The 14,780-nt window shown below is 43.6% G+C and overlaps 1 protein-coding gene across 1 annotated transcript in view; it reads right to left on the reverse strand.

The window, feature by feature from the left end:
- The window catches only part of Cfap54 (cilia and flagella associated protein 54), a 286,067-nt gene that overhangs the window by 206,242 nt on the left and 65,045 nt on the right, over positions 1-14,780 (reverse strand). The window contains exons 20-22 of the mRNA XM_036170056.1: positions 13,081-13,257; positions 7,954-8,046; positions 7,546-7,731 (exon numbers count right to left, since the gene is read on the reverse strand). Coding sequence (XP_036025949.1) covers positions 7,546-7,731; positions 7,954-8,046; positions 13,081-13,257 — 456 coding nt within the window. The remainder of the gene's footprint in view (positions 1-7,545; positions 7,732-7,953; positions 8,047-13,080; positions 13,258-14,780) is intronic.

Here is a 14,780-nt window from a genome sequence, read left to right on the forward strand (position 1 = left end):
TTCCAAGAGAAACAATCAGATTTCCCCAACCTGATATATGAAATATATTTCATTCTTTCCTGGTTCTGACTGACACTTTCTAAGCTTTTGTGCAATGAAGAGTTGGCAGCTGAAAAGGGTAAAGAATAAAACAGAAGTTTTCCGAGAGTCCATATCTTTTAAGTTTAACAGATGCAGTGTTGAGAAAAATAACTTCACTAGCAAAGCTTAGAAGCTCAGTAGAAAAAAATCACCAACTGACCTTCTTTTGATAGAATACATTGAAGGGAATTTCTAAAATTTCTTCTATTTAAATGCATACATAACATGAACCTTCACCAAATGATTTCCATGCTGCCTCAAACGATAAGGCATAAATAAATTCATTGAATTAAGCACAGAAAGGACATGTTGCCAGAACATGATCCACTCATGGGAAAACTTACCAGGCCAGAAACTTCTCTGGTCTGTCAAATGATTCCTACTCACTCACCAAGCAGTAAGCTTTCCTGTAAGTTCCTATCCTGTGCTCAGTGCTGGAGGAGCCACACGTTGTCAGCTTAGGAACGCCCTCACCACCTGTGGAACCGAGCTGAAGGCATAAGCCACACAATAGCACGGCAAAGCTATGAAGAATCCACAACTGTTGTGGGGGTCTTAGTAACAGAGTGCATATTTCAGAAGGAGGGTGAGCAAGGCTTGAGTTGAACCCTAAGGCAAGGACACAGTTCCAGCTGGTACAGTTTAGGCAGAATGTGAGAAGAGCAAACCATGAAAAATGGTCAGAAAGCATCAAAGGAAGACTGGAGTGATAAAGCAGAACTGGAAGAGAAACACGTAACGTGAGGAAAAGTTAATGTAGGCCATGGGTTCTGTCAGGCCTTGAACCCAGATGGAACTTTCTAGATGCAAAGCACAACACTCAACACTCCGGCCTCGGCAATCGACTGCTCTGTACAGCCCATCAGCACCCTTTGTGCAGGAGAGGATGCTGGGGCATGCAGAGGCTGAAAGTCTGCACCGAGTCTGACGGTCAGAAGAAGTAGGAGAGCTGATTCCTAGAGTAAGTACAGTAAGTACTATGTGCTGTGGGCCACATCTGACCAATCAGACAGCTGCAGCGGCAGTCCCTAAAACACCATGTAATTCTAAGATGGTCCAGGGAAAGTAAGATGATGTGTGAGGAAGGTTGGCAGACCCACAGAAGAGACTCCCTTACTTTTCAAATCAGCAAATGGATAAGGTGTTGGCCTTATAGACTGTTATTGGCTCAACTACTGAATACTAGATGTGCCAATTAAAAATGAATAAATAAGGTTTATGAACTCATGAATCACCATGGGATTTTTAACAGGAAGTGCCATGATGTCTGTGCATTCACCAATAATTAACCTAACAACACTGGACAGAACAGATATTTGGGGGGAGGCAGTTAAAATGAGGAGGAGCATACTAAAAGACTAATGATGTAATGGACTATGTTAGATACTCTCTCCTTGATAAATAACCCACATACGGCTAGCTTCCAGAATTCCACACTCCAGACTTGTTTCCTGACTACCTTCTCTTCCAGATGCCTTCTCCAGCCCCCTCTTTGCTCACTCTTTCTACGTTGGATACCCAAGGTTCACTGACGACTCCCCGGGCTTCCCTTTTCTGTCTACATTTTCTTAGTGATTTGAACTATCACATACTATTCTCAACTATTTCTCATGTCCATATCTCTCACCCCAACCCCAAAGGTAATCCCGGCTTCCAAGAATACACACACCACATAGCTTCATACTCAATTCAAATAATGTCAAGTCTGTCCTTCAAATAGGATGCTTGACCTTAGAGTCAACACTTACTTTTCCCACCCCATTATCTCTGGTAGGAATTCCCATTAGTCCTTCTCCAGAACATACCCAGAACCCAACCACTTCTCACCACATTGGCTCTTGTCACCACAGGTAAGACCTTTCCCCTCTCACTGGAATTCAGCAGGGAAGAGTGGATCATCCCTACTCTCCATGTCTGCTCCCAACTTAGCCAGATGAACCTCTGAAAACAGAAGTTGCATTGGGACACAGCATGAATCAAGACTATCAATAGCTGCCCATTTTAGGCCAGGCAAAAGCCTGCCAGAGCCCCACATCTTACATGCCTGACCACTCCCTGCTCTCCTGGGGTTGCTATGCTCCAGCCATAAAAGCTGACCCGCTGTTGATCAGACAGAGTGTGTCTTAATTAGGGTTTCTATTGCTGTCAAGAGACACCATGACCGTGACAACTCTTACAAAGGAGAATATTTCATTGGTGCTGATTTACAGTTCAGAGGTTTAATCCATTTTCATCATGGTGGGAGGCACGGCAGCTTGCCTGCAGAGTTGATGCTGGAGAGGTAGCTGAGAGTTCTACATCTGGATTGGCAGGCAGCAGGCACAGAGAGTGACACTGGGCCTGGCTTGAGCATCTGAAACTTCAAAGCCCCACCCCCCAGTGACACACTTCCTTTAACAAAACCACACCTCCTAACAGTGCCACTCCCTATGGGCCTATGGGGGCCATTTTCACTCAGACCACCATGGACTGGGAGAATACCCAAAAACCTTAGGGCTTCTGCTCCAGCTGTTCCTTCTTCAGAATATTTTTCCCTAGAGAACCACTTCCTTCAGGTCTCTCCTCAAATTGCACTCTCCCTGACATCTTGCTGAACACTCTCATTATGGTCCATTCCGTTGCCTTACTCTAGATATTTGTTCCTTAGCACTCACCACCTTCTGACATCTAGTCTACCTATTTACTTTACCTTGTTACCACCACAATGTTTTGTTCACTGGCTGAAAACCAGAGGTCTCACCATAGGAGCCCTGGACTACCAGAATCACCCAGAACTATTTAGAAATGCAAAATTCTTGGTCCTACCAGGCCCTAGTGAACCGTAAACTCTGATGGTAGATCCCATCCCTGCAAAACCAGCCTGCTAACTCACACTTCCATATACTCGGGTCTTAGAATCCTGTGCTTGGAGTACTTGGGGCAGATTAAGTACTCAGAAATGTTCTGTTCACTAAATCTAAAAACCACGCTTTTCTGGAAATGCCCTTCTCCTCCAGTAGGAGGATGTCAAGCACTTTCACTATATATGATGACATTTTTTACTGCCAGGGTATTTCATAGCCGCTTCTAAAGCAAGATGGACTTCATTCAAAGTTTAGTTCTGATGTCAAGGCTAATAACACACTCAATAGAAGAATTTGATGAAAAGCATGATCGCTTTTGCAAGAAGCTCCTAGGGAGGGCAAGGGAAGCATCAGCAGGTATGGACTGGCTTGGGTAAAAGTGGACTAAATGGCTCTAGAGTCAGAGAATCTGGGGAAAGTCCATGCCGGCTGAGAGACTGGAATTTTTTGCTGTTACAAAGGGGGGGGGGGGGGGCGGTGCTCAGAGGACTTCCAATCAGACTGCCCAGATGTGACAGCATAGGGAAGAAGAGTGGACTTAAAACATCTGTACTGAAACACAGAAGTTAATTCAGACTCTCCTAAATCAAACGAACCAATCAGACCCTTTCTCAGGAATTTGGACTCAAATTCCAGTGCCTGCTGGAATTTGCTATTTTCCTTTCAAAAAGTAGAGAAGTAAACAAAGTCAGTCTTTAGAGAGAGTAAAACAAAACAGGTGTCCAGAGAGAATCAAAGGTACGAAATGTGGCCTTGACCCCACAGCCGTCCAGGGCCCACACCTGCCTCGCCCGAGCTAGGCTGGCTCCCTAGTGTGTGCAATGAGGACTGGCTGGAATCCAGAAGTAAGATTATCTACGCAGGCTCGCCACTTGGTGACCATCCAGATGAGTAAAAAAGACATTTCCTAGGAAGGAAGGATGACATGGAGCATGGAGCCTGATGCAAAGTAGACATAAATAGATGTCCATGGTAAACAGAGGAGCAAGGACAGAGGAGATAGAGGGTGAGAGGGAGAGGAGCTGCAACTTCCTAAGGGGCAGTGCTTAACTTTTTACCCATTGCTCTAGCTTCCTGGCTTGTTGCTGTGGTAAGATGCTCTGAGGAAAGCAGCGTTTATTCGAGCTTACATCTCCAGGTCACACAGTCCCTCTTGAGGGAAGTCAGAGGGTACCTTAGACAGAACCCAGAACAAAAGTCATGGAGGAACACTGCTGGTTGGTACCCCCTCCACTAGCTTTCTTTTATACAGCCCAGGATCACCTGCCCAGGAAAAGGCGCCAACCACCGTGGGCTGATCCCTCCTACATCAATCAAGATAATCGGAACAAACCCCCACTAACACATCCACAGACCAGCCTGATAAAGACAACTGCTCAACCAAGACTCTTCTCGGGTAATTCTAGGCTCTGTCAAGCGGACAGTTGACACTAACTAAATCACCAATAATTCTTCCTTTCAGATTTAAACTAATGGGCAAAAGGAACCCTTTACCCACCAGTGAGTTCTAACGAATTCACCTGTGAAATGGGAAAATGTAAGCGCAACACTTTCCCTCACTAGTGTCACTATTGGGACTGTGACAACGCCTCCATATTCCGTCCTCAGACTCCACTGCATCTCACCAGGAAGACCTGCTGATACACCAGCTCAGGCCCAGACAAGAGAAAACAGAAAGAGAATGAAGTGTGTACAGAAGAGGGGAAGGGAAGCCATGGGGGTGGGGGGGTCCACAGTGACGCTGCTCTCAGAGTGGGCACAAAGCAATGTCCGATACTTGAGCTTCTGGAATGTGGACAGAGGTGCAAAAAGACAGGAGCTGATCCAAGAATCAGATTTACCATCTGCTGCTGAAGAAAGTTTAAGGCAGTGGTTCTCAACCTGTGGGTCGTGACCCCTGCAGGGGTTGCTGGTCAGATATTCACATTACAATCCACAACAGTAGCAAAATTACAGTTACAAAGTAGGAACAAAATAATTTTATGGTTGTGGGTCACTACAATATGAGAAATTGTATCAAAGGGTAAACAAAAATGAAGCCAAAATTGAGAGAATATTCACAAATATTATATTCTAAGGATTCCTTTTTAAAAAACAAAATCCAAACAGACAAAATTACTAGTGTTCTACATTAGTGGAAGACTTGTTAAAGATTTGTCTGACTTTATTAATGTTTATAGAGTAATGTGGAATAACAGCACAACTTAAACCCCCCAAGGCCATGACAACCAGAAGCATTTGGGGAAATAGCTCAACCTTTACTTCATAATACTCATGATAATGCATTTTAATGTACAGGGCTGTCCTGAAACTAAAAACTAGCCACTGTTATGAAAACCAAATTTGCACTTTAAAAAAAAGCTTATATTAGCCTAGAATATATAACCACTTAATCTTCAAATTTAATAATTAAGGAGGTTTAATAAGTGAGCAATGTCTGCTTTAGCCCCTTGGCATTGTGGGAGAATGCCCGTCGACCATCTTGAGTGACCTAGAGAACTATAGACCCAGTGTCACTAAGGAGACATGGGTCATTGCTATGGCGCTTCTCATTATACCAGCAGTGTGGTCTGGACGTCATTTTATTAACTAAAGATAGAAGTTCTGCCAAATGGAACCCAAGAGTCAAACCACTCCCGAGAGAAAAATTAGGTCTTGATGAAATATTCGGGTCCTCACAATAACTCCATAGCTGCAAATTAGAGAATATATTAGGTTCTAAAGAAATCAAAATACTAGAAAACTGTGAGCCCGTGTGACATGCTACACCAATGCTAGACAAATTTTAGCAATTCTCTCAATTTAATTTTCTTTGAAAAATATGATCATATAAAATGCCTGTGAGATCTAAGCTTATAATGCTAATCAACTATTAAAAGAAAAATAGCACAGCACAATAGAAATATGATAAAATTTAGAAAGCCATCCACTCTATAGCCAACAATAGACTTAAAATTAGATACTTCAGACCTAGGTCCATGAGTCACTCTGGTGTCCTATTCATGAGTGACACATCTTTAGTCAGACAACAGCTATTTCAGCAAGAAGGTTAATCATGACTGTATTTATAACTAACAATAATAATAATATTTATTCAGTGCGTACTGTGAGAAAAATGTTATCATTAAATATTTGACATATGCAACTCCGTTGACATTCCTGAGACCTATGGACATGCTATCACTGCTCTCCCTCCACACACGAAGTCACTCGCTCAGTACCACATGGCTACTGTGAGGAGGTTGAATCTGAGCTTGAGTCTATCTGGTTCCATTAACTTGATAAGTTTCATTCTATGAATTTATCCTGGAAAAGAAGCCAGGGGTGCAGTTAAAGATTTATATGCAGTAATATATGTATATTTTAGGGGTTTTTTTTTACAATAACAAAGTACTGAAAAGTATCTAGATGTACAGCAGTGAGGAATTACTAAGGAAACTACCACATGTCCACAAGGCTCAATAGAGTGTTAAACAAAACAAGCCATGAGCTCTACAGGGTGGGAGAGTAGGTGGGAGGGGCTGGAAGGAAGAAATGGAAGAGGCAATTATATAACTATATTTTAGTTTTTAAAAAACAACAATTCAATAAAATAGAATCATTAAAGAGTACTTCATAGGAGATTTTCTAATGGAATACAAAAATAAAAATAATCTATTAAATGAAAATATCAGCTGGGTGTGATGGCACAGCCCTTTAATCCCAGCACTCAGGGGGCAGAGGCAGGTGGATCTCTGAGTTTAAGGACAGCCTGGTCTACAGAGTGAGTTCCTAGACAGCCAGAACAGAGAAACCCTGTCTTGAAAAGCCAAAAACAAGAAAGAAAAAGAAAGAAAGGAAGGAAGGAAGGAAGGAAGGAAGGAAGGAAAGAAGGAAGGAAGAAAGGAAGAAGGGAGGGAGGGAGGGAAGGAAGGAAAGAAGGAAAGAAAGAGAAAATACCATGTAAAATAGTATGTATGGTTAAAAATACTATATAGAAATTCACACATATATGTGTATATTGTATGCATACACAATTGCATGGAGAGAGAGAGTTCTCTCTGGATGTGGGTTTATCATCCAGATTCTACTGATATTTTGTGTTTTTTTGGTTTTTTGTTTACAATGTTTGTGATTGAACCCATAGCCTTGTGCATGCTGGGCTAGTATTCTATTACTACTGAGTTGCATCCCCAGCATGTGGTGGGTACTTCTTTGTTGCAGAAGGCTGTCCTGTCACCCAGGATGCTGCTTATCGGCATCCCTAGCCTCTACTCACAAGAGAGCAGCAGCATTCCTGGGTTGTGACAACCAACAATGTCACCAGGCATTGACAACATTGCCCCAGGGTAACTCCGGTAGTAACAGATAACATTTATGTATATGCATTGTAGTATTTTCCAAAACGTCTAAAATTACATTCATACTGGGGTGGGGGGGAATGTTCTATGAGAAGGCAAATTTACTAATAAGGGAAGCAACGGTTTGTGTTTTATGAATAAGCTGCAATCATGGAAAATAGGTATCACAGGCACTGTGGGATGTCGACTATGACTTTTCTTCCTTCGGATATCAGTTAGCAAGTGCTTAATAGAAAGAAAGGGGGTGGGAGAGGATGGAAAATAGCCGCCATCTTTTCTACCTGCGTCAGGTACATCCGGGCAGTGACAGCAGAAAGAGGCGGGTAAACGAGGATCGGTTTCGTTGTCTCGCCCACCGCGTCGCCGATGAGTTTCCCATTGGCGGAATAAGCAGCGATGGCAAATATATACTTTTCATTCGTTTCTAACCCTTTAATTTCAAAGGTGCTTCTGCCGTCAGCTGGAATCTGTGGACGGAAACAGTTCAGCTCTAACTCAGAAAATGACGGCAGTGTGACTATTAAATCATAATTGGATCAACCTTTCTCCTTTGCCGCTGGATCTTAGTTGGGACGCGAGTTGGAATTAGTGTCAATTCTCCGCTCTAATGACTTCATAGGGAGAACACACACACAAGGCTGTCATTAATGAGACTTCGGTAAGGGCTCGTGGCAGGGAGTGGGACATACCGCTTCTCCTGAGTTGGGGAGGTGGTTGTTGTTCAGTCTTACTTTGCTGTAGCTCCCTCCTGCTTTGCACCCCAGGATGTGGTACCAGGACACCTGGCAAGGAGAGAGACAGCCGTCAGCGGAGGCCTGATTGCACTTCATTTCCCCTGTCTGGATGCAGCAAGATCAATCACCGTCCGACAAGAACAGTAGCTGCTCGTCTATTAAACTATGAAATCTAAACTTACATGTCCATATGTCATCTTTCAAAAGGAACAGCAAATGTGGGGCTTGCTTACCTGGGACAATCAAGACTGAAATGCTATTCATAGTCTCGCTCTCCCATCTGTGTGTGTGTGTGTGTGTGTGTGTGTGTGTAGAGGTTAGAGGACAAACATGGTTTTTCCACGTAAAACAACAGGCTAGCTGGCCCATAAGCCTCCAGAGATTCCCCCATCCTACCCTCCCTGTACCACATAGGAACGCTGCTATCATAAACCCTCATGCTGTGTGTGTCTGGCTTTTATAGCGGTCCTGGAAATTCGAACCCGGATCCTTAGGCTTGCTTGGCAAGCACTTTTCCCCACTGAGCCATCCCCTCCCAGGCCTCCATTTTTCCTACTCTAATTGCTGTTAATGGAGCAGTTCCTTGCGCTAAGTAACATTAGTAAGATGGCATATACTTTCCTTTTCGTTTGCACGCATTCATTTTACATAATGGTGGGTTTCATAAAGACACTTTCATGCAAGTACAAGTACTTTGACATGCTCACTTTCCCCCTCCTCTGATCTCCTCGTTCACTCCCCAGCCTCCCCTCTGCTGACATGTCCTGTATACATGCACAACTTAATGCGTCTCCGCAATAGATGGAATTTGAAAATGAGGGAAACACGCAACATTTGTCTATTGGGGTCCGAGTGATTTTGCTTAATATAGTGACCTCCACCCTTTTTCCTAAAGAACAATATAGTTCATTCTTTTTATGGCTGGATGAAACTGCATTGTGTATATGTTCTACGTTTTCTTCATCCATTTGTCTATCCATGGATACCTAGACAGGTTCCATAACTTAGCTATTATGAATACAGCGGAAAACACAGGTGTGTAAGCACCTCTGTGGTGTCCACACAAACCTAGGAGGGATAGAACTTGGTCACATGGTAGCTATGTTTTTGTTTTCTGAGGAGTCTTCTCACTGATTTTCACCATGGGGAGGAATACGCACTAATTCTATTTCTGCCAGGGGTGTGTGAGGACCCCCTTCTCCCACCAGCGGTGCGTGAGCACCCTCCCCCCCATCCCCCCACCCCGCCACCCCGCCACCGCCCCCACCCCGCCACGGCCCCTACCCCCGCATCCTCACCAGCATTTGCTGTTATTTGCTCTCTTAATGATTGGCATCCCAACTGGGGTGAGATGGGGTCCCTCCACACTGGTTTGGGTGGTTTTCCCTAGTGGCTAAGAAGAGTGAACACTTTTCATATGACGGTTGGCCACTTCCACTCTGAGAACTGTCTGTTCATTTCTAGAGTTACAGGCCTTTGTGAACACCGGATCCAGTGCCGGGAACCGAACCTGGGTCCTCTACAAGAGGCAGTGTGTGCTCTTAACCACTGAGCTATCTCCTGTCCCAGTTTTAGCCTTTCAAGTCCTCTGTATAATCTAAACATGAAGCCTCTGTCCATGATACGTCTAGCAAAGACTTTCCTCCCATTCTGCAGATCCTCTCTTCGCTGGATTGTTCCCTTGGCTGTACAGAGGTTTGTTGTTGTTGTTGTTGTTAATTTCATGAAATTCCAATCATCAAATCTTGCTCTTTTTTTCCCTGAGTTATCCCAGTCCTTTTCACAAAGTCTTCTTCACATTCAGCCTGTGCCTGCCTCTTGAGGCAGCCCTTTCTGAGTTTCTCATCTCTTATTAAGCTCTTTGACCTATTTTGAGTTGATTTCTTACAGCCAGAGACCAGACTCTGATCTCCTGCCTCTCCAGGGTCTGCCGGCACAGTTTGCTGAAGAGGCCGCCCTCTCTCCACTCTGTGTCTTCTTCGGCATCTTTGTCAAAAATACGTGATGAGTATTCACCGCATCCCTTTGGGTCGGAATTGCTACTGCCATGGGAACCGAGATGCAGAGAGACAAAATCTCTGCCTTGGAGCAAACAGATAACAAAAGTGGATGCCAAAGACGACGTCATCTTGAGGAACTCAGAACAGGACTAGACGGGAACAGAGGTCACCATTTAAAAGCTTTTCACATGCCACGTCCACGTGACAGAAACAGGGTAGAGAAACAGGAGAATGAGGCACCAAGACCCACGCCGCATTTTCAAAGCACCTGACCTAATCCTGGAGTCTAAGGTGTGTGAGTGTCTCTCACCCTGATTGCACTCTCAGCCACTTTCTAAAAGAACAGTTTGTACAGAATCGACCATGTTCTAAAAGTGTCAATAGCCAAGCCACCTGAGGCCCCCAGCTCAATGAGTGGGGCTTTCTGTTACAAATGTCTGACCCTTTGTGCTTCCAAAGAAACCTTCTCAGGTTATTATGACATGTATGACTCATTAAGGGTGCCAGCCAACATGAGCAGGAAGAGAGGGAGAAGAAAGAATGGTGAGGAACTGCAGGCTGGAAGAACACAAAACACCAACACCAAAATAACGGACTTGACATCTCCTGATTACCCATACAATAGAGTACGCTTTCCGTTGGGGGAGAGGAGGAGGAGGGCGGAAAGACTGTGTTGTATGGCAGCTTGTTGTTGCTCTAAATTATACCACACAAACCAGAATCTAGAGGGCAAACTCTCTCCAAAAGCATTTTTACAGGCAGATTTTGTCTTTTTATTTTGCTCCTAGTTTGCGTAACACGAGGAAGCAATGTGTAATTAGAATCTACATAATAGAGACGGTGTGAACAAATCACTAACTTTGCAAATAAGATTTTATAGACAATGTAAGTAACATTAGCATTTGCAGCTATAGAAACAGATTTTAATGAAACCAAGGCCTGAAGAAGAGTTTTCACTAAAACAAAAGATGGCCAAACCCGCCAACCAGCAAACTTACACGAGCCCACAGCACCACCTAGTGGTGACGAAGGGGAAGTGAAGGGCAGACCTTCCTGAACCAGCTCTGCTGATGAGTAATTTACATAAATGTTAATGTATATGTGCCATTAGAAAGCACGAGAGATACGGGTCAAATATGAGGTGCTAATGTCTTATGTTCAAGCAATATAAAATAAAACATTCGCTAAATAGTAATACCAAAAAATTAGAGTTTGAGTTAAACCAAAATATGTGAAAACAAACAGTAAAGCCCATATCCCCCATTCTGTACTAATTTTCTAAAGCTGTTGGCATAGATTTCCAAAATCTCCAAGGCTGAACTCCCAAAATGATGTTCTTTCTACTCCCCCAATGTCAAAGAACAAAGCAACATGGAGGTGACAACATTTCTCAAGAAGGGCCACCCACACACCCATCTAATTCACTCAGGAATGAGCCGCACTTCAGCCATGTTTCACTCGGTGCCTCTTAACTCACACAGAACTAGACAGCCGACAGACATTCCTAGAAAGGCTCGTTATATAGAATTGATGGAGACTATCACAAAACAATGCACAAAACAAAGTCACAGCCTGTGACTCCAATAATTGTTCAGATAAACTCTATTACAGATGCTTAGCAAAAGTAGCAAAAAGTCAACAGGTAATATGTGGAGCATGTTATATATTAGTTCAGTTTATTTCCTTTCTCATTTTTGTTTGTTTGTTTGTTTGTTTGTTTAAGACATGGATTCTGTGTGTGGCCTTGACTGTCCTGGAATTCGCTCTGTAGAGCAGGCTGGCCTCCAACTCACAGAGATCCACCTGCCTCTGACTCCGAGTGCTGGGATTAAAGGTGTGTGGCACTACCACCTGGCTAGTTCCATTTATTTTTTAAACGGGGTCTCCTGCTGGCCTTGAACTTAATTCAGAGCCAGCGATGACCACAAACTGATCTCTCTGCCTCCACCTCCCAAGTGCTGAGATTAAAGGCACATGGCACCACACCTCATGTATGTGGCCCCAGGGACAAAGCAAGGACATCAAGTGCCGGACAAGCTCTCTACTAGCTACATACATCTCCAGCCCTAGCTCAGCTTCTTTTTCACGATCAACACACTGTACAAATGAAAAGAAATCTTCAAACTGTATTTGGCCTTTCTGAAGTTGGGCTGCCAGTAAGGAGTGGAGCTGGGGTTTTAAACTTAAATGTGCTTGACTTCAAAGTCTCTGCGTGCAAAATGCCCTAAAGATAATCAAAGATAGGACTGCATTGTAGTACAACATCAAAGTGCATCTAAAGAGGAAAGAGTAATATTTAAAATATAAACTAGCTGGAGCCAGGGCCTTGTTAGGAAATGAAATCCCAAGTGTGGTTCCCATTTAGGCCGAGTTCTGGGACTCAGCGACGGAGGGAGAGGTTCATCCTAACAAATGCATAAATGGGACTGAAGAGACATTTGGATTGTCACTTGTTTCTACAGCGACTTGAGGTGAATTTACACAGACTCTCGAGAGCAGTGGTTCTCGACCTTCCTAACGCTGCGACCCTTCGATACAGCCCCTCACGTTGTGGGGACCCCCCCACCCCAGCCATAACATGATTTCCTTTGCTGCCTCATAACTGTCATTTTGCTACTGCGATGAATCGTAATGTAACTATAGGATGGGGCCGTAACCCACAGATTGAGAACCAATGCGCCAGACCCACCGCCTTCAGACTCCCATATCTCGTTGCTTTGTCTCCAGCACCGGCTCTCAGAGGAACTATCCTCTTCCAACTACCCTCTGACCGCCTTCAGCCCTCCACCTTGAGTTCACTGCCAGCGTACAGTGCTGTCGCTGTGACAAAGACACCGAGAGGGAGTATTTTTCTACTGTTTCTCCTCACTGCGTGTTTGAGGTAGCTTTAGAGGGCAACTCATAAAGGGAAAGATATCATGAATAAATTAAGTGTAGATAAGACATGAACACACTGATCTGATGCTCCGTGCTTATAAATAAGACTATTCAGGTGCTGGAAAGGGTAATAATGGGAGTCATTACCGTCTTAAGAGCACTCACGTCGCATGGCGTGAAGCAGCCCTCGGGAAGGGCACCGTACCTTAACGTCTGAAATAAACGGAGCAGGCTTCAGAGTCACGGAGCAGTGGGTTCGGGCCAGCAGGATGGGCGGGGGAGGGAGTCGGCTCTTCTTTGTTTTTGAACTCTCCAGGTACTTCTGGTAGGAATATAGGGTGTTCTGCTCTGCTTCAATCTTCTCAATTAAAGCATATGCTTCCTGGAACGAAGTGTGAAAATAGAAAATACATTTCGGGAGCTTGAGCCGCCTTTACATCTGTAGAATTCCCTTGTGGTAAACGCTGTCTTTCTATATGCCATCTCTAGAGCCTCAGAGGCACGCACACACACACACACACACACACACACACACACACACACACACACATACACACATATATATGGTTTTTGCAGGATGATTAAAAAAACCTGCCAAATGAGCCTTATCCATGGAATCAGATGCATATGGGCAAATGTAACCATCATATATTAATAGGAGACATGTTTTACTTAAAATCCTCTGGCTAGCTATCATCATACTTAATTATGCTTTGAAAGTTCCTACCACAGACACCTGCATGTATACTGGTAAACCACAAGCCTACCCTTAACACAACTTACAGTGTGACTCTCAAGAAATGTGAGTATTGATACATGTGGTTTGCGAAAGGAATATCATTAAGAGTTTATATCATTAAGATGAAGTTAAAATAGAAAAAATGTTAATTCTGAAGGCAAGCAATCATTATTTCAAACAGTTATTTACAAAGACAGTAGCTAACTTTCAGATCTAAACAGTATTTAAAAATCCAGATGAACTGCATCAGCAGAGATGTGTAAATTTCCTAACAATGCTAACAATGCTAGTTAAAAAAATAATAGTGATATTTTGCTCTCAACAATCACAGGCAAACCAAACATATTTGTCTTTACTTTCATAAGATACTTAAGCAAGCTAGAGAGAGTGTTTGGCAGTTCATTCATCCAGAAGACCCAGGCTTGTTCCCAACACCCATCTGGCTCACAATCTCCTATAATTCTACTTCCGATGCCCTCTCTGGCCTCTGTGTGCACATGGGCACATATTTATATTTGGGCAAATACTCATACACATAAAATAAAAATTCATAACTATTTTTAAAGATATTTGAACATTTTAAACATATACCATGAATTTCCAAAAACTCAATAAACTAGGAAAAATCCTCAGCATCATTTAAATATTAAGTTTAGTTAGTAGACAAAGTACTAAAATGGCAGTCTTGGTGCTCCTAATAAAACACTAAAGGAATTTCCAGTGAAGCCCAGAAAGAGACGGAAAGCTACCATTCCATTGTATTCTAGAAGCTCTACCCCAGTAACAAATGCAGTAAAGAAGCTCTGGCAGCTAAGAAGGCTGAAAGTCTATCTAACAAGTCCCAAGCACCCCCATTTTGCTATAAGACATCCATGTTGTTTCTCCTACAGGAGATATGTAGAGTTTGAGGTTTCCATTTGGAGACCTGAATTTCAAGCTCAATAAAGAAAATACTGGACGATTGGGCGGAGGCGGCACATGTCTTTAATCCCAGCACTCAGGAGGCAGTGGATCTCTGTGAGTTCGAGGCCAGCCTGGGCTACAGAGCGAGACCCAGGACAGGCTCCAAAACTACACAGAGAAACCAAAAAAAAAAAAGGAAGGACGTAAGGAAGGAAGGAAGGAAGGGAGGGAGGGAGGGAGGGAGGGAGGGAGAGAGAGAGGGA

Source organism: Onychomys torridus, chromosome 20 (assembly GCF_903995425.1).
Source record: "Onychomys torridus chromosome 20, mOncTor1.1, whole genome shotgun sequence".
Classification (NCBI taxonomy): Eukaryota; Metazoa; Chordata; class Mammalia; order Rodentia; family Cricetidae; genus Onychomys; species Onychomys torridus.